This window comes from Montipora foliosa, chromosome 6 (genome assembly GCF_036669935.1).
Source record: "Montipora foliosa isolate CH-2021 chromosome 6, ASM3666993v2, whole genome shotgun sequence".
Lineage (NCBI taxonomy): Eukaryota > Metazoa > Cnidaria > Anthozoa > Scleractinia > Acroporidae > Montipora > Montipora foliosa.
The window spans coordinates 21,982,425-21,999,924 of record NC_090874.1 but is presented as its reverse complement, the minus strand read 5'-3'; the positions used below and the strand labels follow the sequence as shown (position 1 = coordinate 21,999,924).

At 40.0% G+C, this 17,500-nt stretch overlaps 1 protein-coding gene across 1 annotated transcript in view; it reads right to left on the bottom strand.

Annotated features, from left to right (window-relative positions):
• LOC138005191 (golgin subfamily B member 1-like) overlaps positions 1-17,500 on the bottom strand; it is a 114,962-nt gene that overhangs the window by 71,917 nt on the left and 25,545 nt on the right. The window contains exons 16-31 of the mRNA XM_068851454.1: positions 15,555-15,626; positions 15,325-15,390; positions 10,361-14,813; positions 8,093-8,491; positions 7,010-7,410; positions 6,414-6,482; positions 5,468-5,536; positions 5,190-5,270; positions 4,161-4,232; positions 3,758-3,837; positions 3,323-3,395; positions 2,796-2,849; positions 1,718-1,786; positions 1,041-1,112; positions 708-776; positions 176-247 (exon numbers count right to left, since the gene is read on the bottom strand). Of these exons, the coding sequence (XP_068707555.1) occupies positions 176-247; positions 708-776; positions 1,041-1,112; positions 1,718-1,786; positions 2,796-2,849; positions 3,323-3,395; positions 3,758-3,837; positions 4,161-4,232; positions 5,190-5,270; positions 5,468-5,536; positions 6,414-6,482; positions 7,010-7,410; positions 8,093-8,491; positions 10,361-14,813; positions 15,325-15,390; positions 15,555-15,626 (6,171 nt within the window). The remainder of the gene's footprint in view (positions 1-175; positions 248-707; positions 777-1,040; positions 1,113-1,717; positions 1,787-2,795; positions 2,850-3,322; positions 3,396-3,757; positions 3,838-4,160; positions 4,233-5,189; positions 5,271-5,467; positions 5,537-6,413; positions 6,483-7,009; positions 7,411-8,092; positions 8,492-10,360; positions 14,814-15,324; positions 15,391-15,554; positions 15,627-17,500) is intronic.

The following is a 17,500-nucleotide window of genomic DNA, read 5'->3' as shown; positions in this document are numbered from 1 at the left end:
GTCTGGACTCGTAGCTTAAGCTCTCTACTTTTAACTTGAACACTGTCAGTGAATCGCTACCTTGTGTTTCGTTAGCTCAGTTTTTGATTCACCTGATTTTAAAACGTTCTGTCTTTGCTTTACTTTGGACTTTATAAACAAAAAAAGGCAAATTAATTATGATGGTTAGTCTTACCGAAGATTCTTCCAGCATCTTCAATACTTTTTCCTTCAACATTTCGTTTTCATTCCTTAATTCTTCCATTCTCTGGCAAAAAGAAGATAGATTGGAAAGCGAACATGATTTATCAAGGGCGCAAAAAAAGTCTTAAATTATTACCGCCACACTACAGGGGCCGTGAATGTTATCCAACTGGGATACAAATCTTCCTCTTCCGAGAATTTAGCTCCATATTATGCAGATACGATTTTGTTTGAAAAGTGACCCACTGATCACGTGACTAGCTTTCGTTGCAACACGTGCACATTCTTTGAAGAGAGAGTCTGAGGCGACAGAATTTATGATCACAGAACCTGGGAATACAAACCCGCACACTTTTGGCCTTGTCAAAGTGTTCTCGCAAGGTCGTCCTTACGCATGCCAAAGTCAAGTGTGTTTTAACCGGTCTAAAGGTACCTCAGTATTAACTCATTTGATGCAAGCGGTTTCGATGATTATACAATCTTCTGTTTGACAGGCTCTTAGAGACTGCCATAACATTACATACCTCGGGGTCAACCATAATTTCCACCTGTTTCCTCAGCGAACAGTTTTCATTGAAGAGGTCTTCCACTTTCTAAAAACATAAGTCATAAAAAGAAAGGAGATTAAAAGGTCACACTGCAACCGGGTTGGCAATCAACCTGACATGATTGGATGCGACTCTGGTTTGAAAAATAATCGTAATTCGTAGGTTACAGTCCTTATTCTTTAATCCAGAGCGGCATCAAAGCATGTCTGGTTACCAACCTCCTACGGACATTTAGTATGCCTTTATGCCGCTACACGGTCACCTTACCCTTTTAAGGCTCTTGTTACAAGTAAAGTTTGGCTGACTCACCGCAGATTCTTCATACATCTCCTGCAATTTTTCTCTGAGTGTTTCATTTTGGGCTTCAAGTTCTTTTACTCGCTGAAACAACAGAACAGACGGAGCGGTCTTTTCCCCTGCGACAGCCTTATACAAGAAAGTGATGTGCCACATGTTAAATGGCTTTCACGTACACATACTTGAACAGAATGTTACAACTATCACGCGAAAAAGATGAGAGTAGAGATTCGGCAAACACGAATGGGACACAGTACCACGTGACAACTATTTGTCCTTACTTGACAGTTTCAAGTAAAGGAAACAGTTTCACGTTTACCACACGCTTTTACTCCGATGTTTTTAAATTCAAAAGAAACTTACGGTCAGGACCAGTGTTTGTGATGCTGAAAGATATACAAACTCTTATACAAAAACAAAGCCTTCCAACAATTCAAAAGTCTCTGCCAAAGCCAACCGAAGCGAAGAAGAAAATGCATGACTTTTGAAGTTGAGCCTTTTAGGTTATTTACCAAACTGTTTTAATGAACCGTGCAACAGAGAGCATACCGTCCCAAGTGTTGATGAAAACACACAATATTTCAATAACAAAGACAACATCTAACATTAAATAACAAATGTAACATGTGGTTCGTATTGCGGAGATTTTTCTTGACAAGAAAATGCCTTGATTGAAAAGAGGAACAAACCTCAGCTTCAACCGTAGTTCCCATCTGTTCCTTCAACCGTGAGTTTTCCTTCAGAAGGTCTTCAATATTCTGAAACAGAAACATAGCGGAGGCGATGTTAGTTCTATGCTTGTTATGCTTTTCACAGTTGTGGAATCTTGTCAGTAACAGTAATATTATTAATATTTATCACCATCATAATCATAATCATAACGACAGTCACTTAATCAAAGTCCTCAGCGTAAATTGCAGAGCACCACGTTGAACTACTTAAATCCAATCAAATTCAAATTAAGAGGGCAAAAGCTGGGCAGCTTCTGCAGGTACCGGAGCAGAAATTACGTAAAACAAAAGAAACAAAAGACAGACAACAAAACAACTCCCCATTGATGAAGTCCGATTGCTTTCACCTCTGCACAAACCCTGCTTCCTCATGTTCAATACCAGGAAAGGACTTGGAATAGAGTCCTTTGAATCGAAAAAGTAACCGATCACCCGAAAAGGATCTAAAGATTGGAACGTTCACAAAATTCCTCTTTCTTTAGACGAAATGACAAAGTACATATCAATGGGCCATTTTCGAGTTGCTGTTTGCCTCGGTTTCGAAGTGAGTCTTGGTGCTCAACTATTGTAAGGCAAATGAGTTTGATTTGCATAAGAATACGCAACTCATTTCCATTTGAATGGTTGTGCACCAGGACTCGATTTGAAACTGAGGCATGCAGCAACTCGGAAATGGGCTATTCAATTCAATTCTTTATTCACACTATTCAAAGCACTTACACACAATTTATATTACAAATAATAATAAAAAAAGAAAAGAAGAATGATATTAGGCCATATTATAGACAGCTGATAGGTGTGCGGTGTCCCAAGGAGCAAAGCTTTCTAGTTGGACACCGCCATCTGAAAATCTGCAATTTCATTCTGAACTCTATTCTTTGTGCAGGCAGTCCAGTCCTTTTGAAAGCTAAGGTTAATGGTTGGATCTCTCCGAGTTAGTCACGGGTGGGTAATAAGCGACCGTATATGTTTATACAAAACTAAAAAATTAAGCATGAATAATATCTGAAATGACAACATGTCTCGTGCTACTCACAGTGGACATTTCGAGGACACGGATTTGGTTTTCTTCCTCAACTTCTTTCGCTCTCTGAAACGATAAGGCTTCCAAAGTTATCAATCACATCGCGTCTAGTTCCTTTTTATAACACGCCTTTAACGTTCAATAACGGTGTTTATTAATAGGCGTCTTCAAAAACATTCGAGTCCTTGTAAGTGAGTTAAAGAGCTTAAGCACGTGCGTTTTTCAGACGCAGACGACAACCGGAAGAGAACATTTCGCGTGCCAGGACAGTGCGTGGTGTCTCCCAGATCTTTTATACTAATCATCTATAATGGAGAAAAGGTACTTCGCAATGTAAAGGTGGTTGTGTGAAGACGACTTAAAAAAGGAAAACAGCTCACGCTCGGTTAATTGCCGCCCGCGTCTCAAAAACGCACGTGCTTAAACTCCCTATTGTAGATGTGTTTGGAGATGGCCTCATATCTAAAGGCCTTAAGATAGTTACCCTATACTTCACAGCCCACTCGTCTACAGGCAATGAGAACGAAAAATGAGTTTACCTCTTTCTCAGCTGAAAGAGATTGAACTTGTTGCCTTAAAGAGTCATTTTCCCTTTCGAGGTCTTCAGTATTCTGAACGAAAAAAAGAAGAAAGAAGCCACAGAAGTATATAAAAAAAGTTCCAGCTATCTATTAGAAAAGTACCCTGCCAGGTTAGCATAGAAGTTGCTTCTCCTAATGGGTGAGGTTGATTTAAATCAAGTACTGAAGACGTTACATAGCAACGACTTGAACCGGATTACGATGATTAGTGGTTTTACTTAAAACGTGGCCGTGTGTTTTCAAAAGCTCGCTAATCTCGGGTTAGTTTTATTAAAGCTATTTATCCAATCCAAGGGCCCTGCATGCCGGATTGCAAATCGGCCATGCTTTTCCACACAGTTGGAGGAAGAGCGACAGTTTTACACACAAGGGGATGGACCAAGGGCTCATATCGTAGATTCCACAAGGACTCTGACTTTCTCTCTTAGTTCTTCATTCTCCTTCTCAACAGCCTTGACATCCTGATCACTGACCTAAGCAAAAAAAGACCGAAAACCCTAAAAATGTGTGGAACGCAGAGACCAGGGATTCCAACCCTCCCGATTACGATTTGGTTTTCTTCCTCTACTTCTTTCGCTAGCTGAAACGAAAAAGCTTCCAAAATTATCTATCGTATCTTGTCTAGTTCCCTTTCATAACCCGCCTCTAATGTTAAATGACGGTGTTTGTTGATAGACGTCTTCAAACACACTCGCGGGACGCCAGTGTGTCCCTGGAGATGTCCTCGTATCAAAGGCCTTCAAACGGGTCACTCTATACTTCATTACCCAAGGCAAAAAATGAAAAATGAGTTTACCTCTTGCTCAGCTGAAAGAGCTTGAAGTTGTCGCCTTAAGGAGTCATTTTCCCTTTCGAGGTCTTCAGTATTCTGAACGAGAAAATAAGAAAGAAGCCACAGAAGTAAATTAAAAGTTCCAGCCAGGTTAGCAAAGAAGTTGCGTCTACTAATGGGCGAGGTTGATTTTAATTATGTGAGACGTTACATAGCAACGACTTGAACAGGATTACGCTGATTAGTGGTTTTACTTAAACATGGGTTTGTTCTAAAGGGCTCGTAAATGAGGTACGAAGATGTTCTAGCCATTGCTCTGACAGTGCCAAGATATTTCTTTTTCTTAAAGTTAAAATTTCTAACCGAAAAAACAGTTTTCTAATGTTAGCCTCGTTTCACGCGACATATATATCACGTGACGTCCATAAATATATATATATATATATATATGTTTTCTCACGAAGACACGTAAAATATGTCATTGCTCTGAATCGTGGAAATTAAAATTTCGACCACAAAAAACAATTGTCACATATCAGCCTCGTTTTCATGTTGAATGAAATGAAGAGAATATGGTCACGCCCCCTTATCCTCTGAAAAAGGAGTTTCGCCGCTGGACCTACATCAGAAAATGTTCAGTACTTAATAAGTGTATTATCCTGTCAAGTTACATGCTTCTATCACAAAGTGAACGATTTTTGGTGTAACAGCTGGACTATTAGTTTTATTAAAGCTTTTTATCCAATCCAACGGCCAATTACATACTTTAGCTGCGATGATGAATAATTAACATAACCATTGGTCCTATAATCTCTCTCACAAATGTAGCCGACTAGGCGTGATATCGCATGAATGAGGCCATGTTGGCAAAAACAAACCATAAGTCAATAGGGAATTTTCCAAGTGTTGGTCATACAGACAAATATACAGCTTTAATGGTAATAGGGAGGTTTGGATCCTGTAATGCCGGATTGCAGGTCGGCCATGCTTTTCCACATGGTTGGGGGAAGAGCGACAGTTTTACACACAAGGGGTCGGATCAAGCGCTTATACCATAGATTCCTCGAGGGTTCTGATTTTCTCTCGTAGTTCTTCATTCTCTTTCTCAACAGCTTTGACATCCTTATCAGTGACCTAAGAAACATAAAATAACAATACCGTGAATAGGCAGAATGCAAAGAAAGTGGTCGTAACCTGCATGACGCGTGCAAGTATGATGTTAAGGTCGCTGGATTCACAGCAATGGACACAAATTCAGAATCGAAATAATGTGGATTGGTCTGTGCAGAATTATCAGAAAATCACCCACAGCGCTTGCAAATACTGCTTACCACTACTTCCTCGAGCATTTTGATTTTCTCTATGAGCAAACCATTTTCCTCTTCCAACTCTTCTAATGTCTGTCAAATACACACAAAATAAAGTTCACAAATGCGGAAGAAAGGAACTACCTTCATTTAAAACTAAGTTGAAAGGATCTTAAGGTTTTAAGACAGAAGTGATCAAGAATTCACTCCCCCCGCCATCTCCTCCTCGAGTTCTCCGCTATTCTGCAAGGCAAGAATATTCCACAACCAAATATTAACTCTTGTAGTCTTAAGTTTTTACCAACAAGTAACAACAACAAAATCAACAATCCGCGATATCGATTAATTCCTGCTGAGATGAAGCGTACGTAAGTACCTAATATATGTTTTTAAGGAGATAAGGGTAACTGGAAACCATGCGAGTTGTCGTCAAATAGGCCTGCGTGCCATAGACTACCTTCCAGAAAAGGTTTCACTTGGGTTGAAGGCAGGGTTGACCCTATGTTCTTTACATCACATCAACAATCAATATAGTCACCCTCATCATCACCAATATCATCCCCAACATCATTAACACCATTACGAACATTATAACCAACGTCATCAACATTGCCACTTTCACTGTAACCGCCCTGACATTTCCATCACCATCAACGCGACTGCTAGCAATCCCCTGAATGTCAGTCGAGCCGCACGCTTTTTGAGTCAATCGTAATTTGTCATGCAATCGAGAGAAATGGACGAGTGACTCTCGATTGCGTGACAAACGCACGATTGAGTGACGATTGACTCAAAAACCTCGCGGTTCTACTGACATGAAAGAAACTGGTACCAAGTCACGTGAACCACTACATTACCGTGAAAACACAATTGAACTTCAATTCTCTTTTCTGCACAAGAAAATTAAAAATTCGGACAAAAGCAAAGACCGCGCAACGCGGTCAAATGCTAAGAACCATGAGAGACTTACTTGTGTGTTTTCCAATAACTGAATCTGTCTTTTCAAAACTTCATTTTCGTCTTCCAGCTCTTTTAATTTCTGAAAAATGTACGAAACACGCTATGACGACAAGTTTATCGTGGTTCCCGTGTGACAATGCTTTCGAAAAACAAAGCTCTTTGAGTTTTAGTTAACTGGGTTTTCTGGGATGGCAGAAAATTTAAATTTGAAAAGGAAAACGCCAGGTCAAACCGCCCGGCCAAGTAATGGAAGTCATGACCACAATGAAAAGTCATTTGGTCGCTTGAAACAAGAATGTGGCGAGCAACACGCGTTTTTCCTTTCGCGTCGTCCCAAACCCACGAAGGAGAAACAAAATTTTGTCCAATGACAGTTAAAACAAGTCCGCTACGAAGCAAAAACGGAATGATAATCTCTTTATTACGACTTTCCATACTTCACATTTCAATTCCACGAAGTCTAGTTTCCCATATTCCTTAACTTTTCAAATATTTCCATTCATATATCGCGAGAGAAAAAGGAAAAATACTGGATTTCGCATTCATCACTAAAAATAAAACAGGGGAGAATAAATTTGAAAATAATTGTAAGCAATGAAGCTTAACCTTAGCGTCCACTGTCACTCCACTATCATCTGTCTCCAGCGTTTCTTTCAGTGTTTCCAGATTCAGCATCTCAGAATCTTGTCTTTCCATTAAAAACCGGTCAAACTTGTTAACAGCACTGCTATCCTGTGGCATATCTATTAACACGTCTCTTTCCTCCGATTCTTCTTCCTCTTCACCTTCATCAAGGTTTTCTTGCAAATTCTGCAAATGCAGCATTTCCGAGTCCTTTCTCTCTTGAAGAAACCGGTCAAACCGGTTTATAGCAGTGTGACGCCGTGGCATGTCCGTTAATACGTCGCTGTTCTCTGCTTCAGAAGGAGGTACAATCGGGCCGTCTGTTTGCTTCAATGCAGAATCGCTGTCGTCACGAGAAGTAAATAGTGGTCCCGACCCGTCTTCTGAAGACGCAAAAGTGAGAGTTTACCTTCAACGGTGTACACGTTATGAAAAACAGTTAAGGGACTATAACAAGCCAGTTTATGAAGTTTTCAAAATAAAAATGGGTAGAAATCAAAGGTAAGTCACGAAGTGAGTTTTTTACCGACTTGTTGGCTCAGTTTGCAAAGCATCAAACCTAAAAGCAAGGGGTCGAACAATGCAGAGTGTACAAAATGGATCGACCTATTAATCACATGGTATGAGTACGATAAATTGCGCGCGCTTTAGTGTTAGAAAGCTCTAACAAGCGTTATATATACGCAAACACTGAGTGAGATATTTACAGGGGCCTTAAACAAAAAAAAGCACTATAATGGGGAAGATATCTGTTTACAAACATTGCTTTTGTTATTCAAATTTGCCATCCACGGGAACAAAAGAACTTTTGTTTCGACAGCGAATGGGGCTCTGGTTGGCACATTGATGACAATGAATGACGTCAACGATATCTTCCCTACAAGAGTTGCTCGAATTCATCCATGCACAACCGATAAAATCCAAGGGAATATATAAATACTTGTACTCTCCAATATCGGAAACACAGTACCCACACTTGAAAAAACAGGCTTATAACTATATTAGTGGACTGATGACAAAAGGCAAACAAACTACATAAAAGCATGCCCTAGTTCGTTTACTTGCCTCTAATGTCAATGGCTTCAGGCAGGAACGTACCCGCATCATCTTGAGTCATACGATCATCTACCGAAGACAGAGGCACGTTGCCTTCGTTCGCGTCCTTCTGATGCTCTGCCAACACACCCACGACATCAATAAGCTCGCATTGAATACTAACGTCTACATAAAAAGTACCATCTTTCTCCCCTGTCCATGATTCACGACCTGATTTGTCCAAGTCTTCCTCTTGAAATTGGCTATCTGAGGTATGCTCAGAGAGGTACTTCGAGTCGCTAAGCGTATTAGGCAAAGGGCTTTTTTCAATTTCACATTCTGATGGCAATTCTCTATCTTGAAGTTGGTCCGTAGGGACGGCATGTACGACATCGCTTTGCCGTACTACAAGATGAATGGGATTGAAGCCTGTTGAGGCAATTAAATGGGCAAGTTAGAGGGTTTAACAAAGCCTCAGTTAAAACAGTTAAATCTGAGCACGAACAATGTAGACGATTACTGGCCATTTCCAAGAAGGATCAGAAGATACATTCAAACGCACCTAGCCTCAAAATCTTTCCTTCCGCAAAATTTATTTCTGAACACCACAAAACAGTTTGCCTTTATTGTGGGGACTCGGATTTTATTTTAAGGAGCCCAAAAGACGTTCAAAAAAAAGCACGGCAGTTATTTGTCCCACCGCGGAAAAGCTAATGGGAAGTACTGACCCTGTTTTTCGAATGACATCCCAAACTTTGCCGCAACCAATTTATGAAAGAACTTAAGCATCAAAGACATATGAGGAATAGAGCGGTTTTCAATTGAGTGTCAAAAGTAATTAGTGAATTGCTTTGGTTTATGATTACTTCACTCAGTGATTGGTTCAAAGTTCAACCAATCTGAAGTGAAACCAATACCAATCGTGGCTCCGCGTTCACATCTTCCCGCGCTTTGTGACGGCTACGTGTAATTCGAGTTTTGATTGGTTTACTGGATTGTCTCCGTCCTTTTTGATTGGCCAAACTAATTACTTTGGTTTTGGTTTTACGACACTCGATTAAAACTCGCTCTAAATCCATGCCTGTCACAGGCAATGCGTCAAATCACGTGAGTAAAATGACTGCTGGTTGGTCTACGTTTTCAGTACAGCCACGAAAAGCGACATTTCGAGGAAAATGACAATATTTAATTTGTACTTGACTGAAGGTAAGAAAAAATGTCTTATCGCACCCGGCCGACGAAACATATTTGAGATTAGGTGCATTCCTAAGTTCCCTTTTCGAGTTTCATGCAGAAAAGAACTTCCTGAGAACAGAGGCTCTGCAAAACTTGCAATATACAACTGCTGCTTTATACATTCCAGTTACATTTCAAAATATAATTTAGATGATTATAGCCTCATTAATTCACCATATTATCAAAAAAAAAATCATATTTATTTCGGTTACCAAGCGGAGCAAGCACAGAGTGTTATTGTTATTTCGTTACAGTGTTGCGTTTTTAGTAAAAGCAAAGACAACAAAATCACGAGTTCAAAAATCAACTTTAAGTCATGCGTTTATGAGAAACAAATGTTACTCAAATTAGACTTCATTGCTTGATTTTGTACCATGGATTTTAAAGAAGGTTACAGCTTAAGTTAAGAAGTTCAAGTTAATTTGTTACAGTTATCAATTTCAAGTTCTTAGACCACTTACATTATCGTAATAAAGGAATCAATAACTTCTAGTCTAGTGTGAGTTATTAAAGGAAATTTAGAAATAAATACCGTACTAGTATTTTTTTAATTAATGTAGTATTTATCTGTTGTTGTAAAATCGTATCGATAAGGAGATTGTTTTTATCCGTCCATAAGGTACTTTACACTATTTCATTTTTTCCTTCATACTTTCTCACGAATTCACATCTATTTCCCCAGTTTAACTTCATACATAAGTCGATTTTGCGTCACAAAACGTTGTCTAAGTACAACAGTTAAAAAGTCTTAAGTCAGTTGACGATTTTACATTTCTAATCAGAACTTATCTCACGTGTGACTTAGATGCATTATTTTTTTACAGAAAATTAATACGTATAACAATTTATCTGCTTCATGAAAAGTTGAAAGTTTCTACATGTATTTTACCTACATGTTTCATACATGCGTTATGGTATTTACCAGTATTATACAACGAAGTCATATTTTTTTGTGGGTTTACACATGATACCTCTGTTCCTTTCCACTGAACCAAGACAAGTTCTAAGAATAAATCTGGTGCAAGGTATGCACGAGCGAGATGCATAAAACGGAAGACAAACCTAAGTCGGGTCTTCTCATGTTCAAAGCAGTCACAAACCATGCTGGGATGTCTTCGGCGTGCTCCTCTGCCTCTCTGTTTAGCTCTTGAATTAAGGAAGAAAAATTTTCCAAATCACATTGAGTACCACTTTCAGAGGTCACCGTAGTATTCAAGCCCTCCTCGTCGAGCTGCGACTCAGATATTTCAAGGCATTCCAAGTCGGATATTTTCAATTCCGTCATACAAGCATTGTCTTGCCTCTCGTAACTCTGAGCATTGGACTCAGAGATAACTTCACTACTATCTCTTTCAGCTGGTAAAAGACTTTCCAGGTCGGACAAAGTGATCTCTGTCATGACACCGATGTCTTGTCTTTGTATGTATTCCCCTTCGTCATCTTCGTCTAAAACGAACTCAGGTTCCTCCAAAACCGGAAGATATTCCAACTGTGACTGCAAGCAATCTAGCGTTTCAACTTCAAAATCCTCCTTCACGGAAGAAGAAGCTTTAATATCTCGAGAAGAAACAACTTGATCTTCAAGATCTCTAATGTCGGCAATCGTCAGCTCTGTCATTACCTCTGTTTCCCTTCTACTGATAACTTCCTCGTCCTCATCATCCAAGACGAACTCTGGCTCATCTAAAATCGGTAGATATTCCAGCTCTGACTGTAAAGACGCAAGTGTTTGAGGCTGAAAATTGTCATTCAAAATTCCTTGAAAAGAGCGTGCAGTCTGCACCTCCGTAGCACCATGCACTTGGTCTTCAAGATCTCGTATGTCTGAAATGGTAAGCTCCGTTTCGGTACTCTTATTACTTTTCTCAAGGTTCGCGTTGTTATTTCGGTTGTCATCACGGTAGACATCTCCCAGTAACTCAAGGTAGTCAATATCAGAGCTGACCAGATCGGTTATTACCTCCTTGTCATCTTTAGGTACCAGTAAAGCTGCCAGGCCACCAACATCCCCACTCATCGTCTTCAAAAGATTCTCGGCCTCCTCAAGGTATTCTATATCAGGTATCGTTAGATCAGTCATAACTCCTGCATTATCTCGACAGGCGCTTTCTGTCGGTTTGGTGATGTTCTCCTTGTAAAGGCTTTCAGCTTCTTCCATATGCTGAAGATCGGATTGAGTGAACTCCGTCATGATATTTTTGTCTTGCTTAGATGGTTCAGTGACAACCCAAGTGGAATCTGTCTCCTGCAAATGTTCCTGTTTCAATCGCTCCAATTCTTCCTCCACAAATTCCATGTCAAGTAAAGTCAGCTCCGTAACTGTCTCTGCATCACACGAAAGAGGCACATCTCTTTTCTCACGTTCAAGCTCAAGATCTTTGTACCTACCTTCTGCCTCTATCAAGTATTCGAGATCATCCAGCGCTAGTTCAGTCATCATTTCTTTATTGACGGTTGCCTTTTCTTCCTCCACAATCTTTGCCTTTCGACTTTTTTCCTGAAGATACTCCAAGTCTTCAGCAGTCAGATCTGTCATTACATCTCTCTCCTTTTTGTCCACACAAAGCAAAGTCTTCAGCTCTTCCATCTCCACTACAGTTTCTTTATAGAGAGCTTCTACATCTTCGTAGTACTCCAGAATGTTGACAGTCACGTCCGTCATGGTATTCTTATGATGACGCACATGATCAGTAAATGAAGCCGATCGCGACCTTTTTCTCCAAAAGCTCGGTCTTCTTTCTTTTTCAGAAGCCTTTTCATTGGCCTTGCAACTCTTCTCAAAGTTTTCCAGTCTAGTCTCTAAGCACTGCAGATCCACCACACTCAAATCTGTCATAATTTCTACACTTTCCATCTTTGCATCCGGATCTTCTTCTTTATCAGTGAGACATTCTTCATGAGCTTGTTCAACATCCTCCAAGTACTGGAGATCACAAACAGTCAAATCTGTCATAACCTCGGCATTCTGTTTTTCCACATCAAGGGCCTTCAGTTCTTCTTCTTTATCAATAACACACTCTTCGTGTGCCTGTTCAACCTCCTCCAAGTACTGAAGATCAGAGAGCGTCAACTCTGTAATTACTTCAACATTCTGTTTTTCCACGCCTATAGCCTTCAGCTCTTCTTCTTTATCAATTAGACACTCTTCATGAGCCTGTTCAACCTCCTTCAAGTATTGAAGGTCGGAGACGGTCAAATCTGTCATTACCTCAGCATTTTGTTTTTCCACGACTATGGCCTTCAGCTCTTCTTCTTTATCAATAAGACACTCTTCATGAGCCTGTTCAACCTCCTCCAAGTACTGAAGATCAGAGACAGTCAAGTCTGTCATTACCTCAACACTACTCGTTTGTGGATCAAAATCTACTCCTTTTCCGTGTCTTAAACACTTTTCATGTGCACCACCAACCTCCAAATATTGCAAGTCCATCATAGTGAATTCAGTCATAATTTGTACATCTTCTTTATCTATACTGCTTACTTCAGCTTTAGTTTTTTCTTCTAGGTCAATTAAATACTCCTTTTGAGAGGCTTCTATCTCTTCCAGGTATTTCAGATGTTCAAAAGTCATCTCTGTTGAAACATCTTTGTCTTCCTTTCTAACGGAGTTCATTTCCAAGGTACGACAACATTGGTGAGGTTCCTGGATATCCTCAAGTTCTTCAAGGTCAGGAAGTGTTAATTCTGTGATGGTGGCTATGCTAACCTTCTCTGCTGCCAGAAGGAACTCAGCTTGGCCTAAAATGCCTTCCATATAATCCAATTGGGAAGTCGTAAGGTCGGTTTCGGTACACTTGTTCTCTTTTTGTCCAGCACCGCCAACCTTCTGCCGATGCAGCTCGTCTTCGTCTAGATACTGCATTGCATCCAGGGTAATATCAGTCATGCTCTCTTGCTCCCATTTCTCTACCACAGGCGATGACGGCAATTGATGCGCTGCATTCTCGATGTAAAAATCCTCCAATTCTGCGATCTCGATTCCAGTTAATTCAGTCATGCATTCCCTGGAATCCCTTTCAGCGTGACTTACAAGGGAGTTCGTGTCTGAATCCACTTCACGTAAATGCTCCTTGTACAAGCTTTCCAAATCTGCCAGGTCCTGCATTGCAATGTCGGTTAAACTCTCCTTGTCGTCTTTCTCAACTTCAAACTGAGCGAGCTTGTTCTTCATGTCCTCTAAATTCTGCCTGTAATCAAGATAGGTGTTTTTCAATTGCTCCACTTCTTCCCAGACGTCATCGGTCATGTCGCACTTATCCTTTGTCTGCACCTCACCAGGGAATGTCTCCTGCACCATCTGTGGTAGGCCGATTCTGTTCAGGTCATTCGTTTCATGGGTCATTGTATCGGCATCCTTCATCTCAACATCGAATTTGGCAAAGGAAAGATCCTTTAAGGACATCTCAGTAGTGGTACCTTGCTCAATTCTTTCAACATCAAACTGAGCCAGTCTCCTTTCAAGATCTTCGATATGACACTTATAATCCAAGCATTTTTCTTGTATGGTAGAAATATCGTCATACGACAAGTCTGTGCAACAGTTTTTGTCATCTTTCTCGACGTAAAACTCGGCAACTGTGTTTTCAAGTTCCTCGATATCACGTTCATAACTGTAACACCTATTTTCCAAGTCCGTAATGTCATCCCACCTTAATTCTGTCATAACACAATCATCTTTTCGAATTGGAAGGTCTTCAGGAAATGTGTCCAGCACAATCTCAGGCAAAGCTTCTACAAGTTCTTCATTAACACTGACCATTGGTTCGTTTTCAACGTATTTAAAGTAATTGTTTTCCATTTCAGCAAGTTCTGACAAAGCAAGATCAGTAACAATACCTACGTCAACAGTCTTACATTCCTTTCCTCTCGACTGCAGATCCAACTCGCTATTGATCACCGAATACATCTCTTTGTTCGTTCTTTCAATAAGTTCTTCCCAGATGACGTCTGTCATTATCACTGCATCGTTTCTCGGTCGAACAGAAGTATTTACCATGAGATAACTTTGAGAATTACTTTCTAATTGCTGGAGTTCTTCAAGGTCAAGGTAAGTCATAGTTTCTTTCTCTATTCTAACTACCTCACCTTTCTCTCCATCCGCGAGATCTACCCCTGGAAAATCATCCAGACGGTTTCTGGAATTCTCATCGAATTTTTCCGACTCGGGCCAATCAAGGTCTGTCATGCATTCCTTATCTTCAGTTTCAAGACCAGCGCGTTCACCATATTCGCCCCTGATTTCTTGTGGTCGTCCATTTAAGTACTCGTTGTATATATTTTCCATGCTAATCAAATCCTCCAATACCAACTCGGTTGTACAGCATCTGTCTTCTGTGAGGATGCTTTGATCCTCCGTCCCCAAGTGATCGACTTGTTCAAACTGTTTCTTCTTGTAGAAGCTTTCTATGATGTCAAGTTCGAGCCCCTGCAGGTCTGTGACAGTTTCTTGGTTGCACGTGAACACCGCTGAGTTTCGTGAATCATTCAGGTCCGATCTCAGGGATTCGCTGTTATACTGAAAAAGAAAAAAAAAACAGAATATTCAATAGGCCTTTTCCAATATATTAAAATTCCGCTTGAAAGAGAGGTTTAGAGGACCAAGACAAAGAAAAGTGGATGATATGCAATAGACCACTTTCGATATATTAAAATTCAGTCCTAAACAAAAGGCATCATCTCGAGGCTCTGGGGAATAAATAGAAGGATTTGTATGAGTTAATTCCCCAGAGCCTCGAGATGATGTCTTTTGTTTAGGACTGAATTTTAATATATCGAAAGTGGGCTATTTATTTTTTACATTTATTCCAACGTGTTTCTATTGTTTTTGCCCTCACTGCCTCGCTATCAAGCTGAATATTGATATTTTGCTACTCCAAGCTGGCAAAGTAAACTGGCCACTATGAAATCTTCATAAGTAAGAAAACGAGAATGTAAGTTATAAACATGTAACCGAGAAAGACAAAAAAAAACAGAGAAACATGAATTTTTCATTAAAATAACAACAACAAAAATTCTACATGACTTACACCCAAGTCCAGGTCTCGCACTTTGTCTCTAAGAGCGTGTTCAGTGATTTCCATGTGATGAATTTTCTGATGATTAAAACAGAAACAAATGAAAAAACACCAATTGAAATTTACACCACCATAACAACTTCTGCAAATTATAAAGAAATCACAAAGACAGAAAAAGAACCCTTCAATTTATTGCTCTGATTCGCAGTGTTTCAGCACTTAAAAAATGTCACTGTCTTTACCTCAGCCATGGATTCTAGCATGTCTCTGGCTTGCTTAAGAGCTTTCTGTTGCAATGAAGATAAGACGCTTTCCTAAAAACAAAGGGCGTAAAAAGGTAAATGAACAGAAAGCCATACATTAAATGGGTCACTTGGTATTGATCGGAGATATCTCATCGAGGCCTCGCCTTGATAGCTGTTACTATCACTGCAGAGTCTTAAACAAGCTGATGTTGTGATACAAAAATTATTTTCGTTGAATGCAAGAGTTGCAGTGCAAACTCCTGCTGATGCATTCTCATCACCGAGTATAAAATAATATTTTATCTACGATGAAATGATATATGAAATGGATCATATATCGAACTGCGCATATGAAATCATGTGAAGCTATGATCCTCGCAGTTATGAAAGCAGTTTTTGCAATTGCTTAGAGAAGCCTGGAAAATTCAGGACTTCAACGGGGTTTGAACACCCAACGCCAGTGGCATCATAGCTCAGTTGGTTAGAGCGTCACACCGGTATCGCGAGGTCACGGGTTCAAACCCCGTTGAAGTCCTGAAGTTTTCACGCTTCTCTACGCAATCACAAAATTTGCGTTCAAAACTGCGAGGATCATGGCTTCACGTGATCACTTAATATTTTATCTAGTATACGTTCACTTTTAAGTCCCCGTAATTTCAGTTACAAAGAGGAACATATTTTTCTCCAGCGGGGTTGTTGAAATAAAGAGTCAACAAAGTGCATTGTTATACGTCACAAATAAAATCCAGTTTTCTATTGGACAACGTATCACGTGACGCGCCTCAAAACTGGGACGAACAAAACTCACTAAATCCCTAGGGAAACAACAGCTTAAACCTTGGACTTGCACGTGATCAGGACATGCGTCTTGAAAGAGCAGCAAATTTGTGACCGCGTTCACCGCGATTTTCAATGATATTCGGTTAAATTTGAGTAATTTTCAATTTTTTTTTTTTCAAGTCATGGCCGCGACAAAACGCTTCAAGTACGAAATACGAAGAAATACAGCAACTGATACGCGACAAAAGTTGAAAGTAATTACTGAAGGTAAATGTTACGCATTTGTATTTGAGTTAAACTTGTAAGGATTATCATGACTCGTATTTAGTTCGGTTCATTTTCACCTCGGGGAACAAAACTCACTGTTCCCCTTGGAATCAGTCATTTAGTGCTTATTATTACAGTTGTAGATCTCTCAGATAGTACGTGCGGTATGATTGGCTAACTTAGCGGGCCGTGTTCTTCAGTACGGAATCCTAAATTTGAAATTTCGACGCAACACTTCCTGTGAAGTTTTGTTTGGGTTGTTTATGTGAAATACCGAGGAAGAAATCATAGTTCCCACCATGTAAGACGTTGGCTGTGTTTGCAACACGTAAACAGCTTATTTGCACGTTTGGTTAAGCAACAATACTTCCGATTCGTATCAGGCGAGTAACATACTTAATCAACTTATAGTTAGAAAGGCCATGTTACAAAGTGTCACGCTTTCCTTAACTTTACTACACCACTATGAAAACCACAAGATAGTCTTAGATACCCACTTTACGATCTCCGACTACGAAAACCAAGAGGTACCCAGTAGACTTTGCGCATCTGACGTGACGTCATTCAAAATAGAGCAGAAAATGCAGTTGGTCGACGAAAAATCTCAAAAAAGGCCACTCTTGAAAGCACAGGACACCCAGGATTATGAACTGCGTTCTCCCTCGTCGAACGCCATTAAATTTGTAAAACCGTTTGATCAACTATTTCAAACAGTCCATTAGATTTTCTCGTTTATCAGATTTTTACGCGTGCAAATCATTCGTTGCAGTTGAACGTTTCGCTTTACGTCAACTACAGTCGAAGCTCTCGTAAGGGACCACCCTGGGAATCGCAACTATACACTGTAGCTGATCGCATACGAGAAGAGGCTCTCGGAAAAGCCACCAAAATTATAA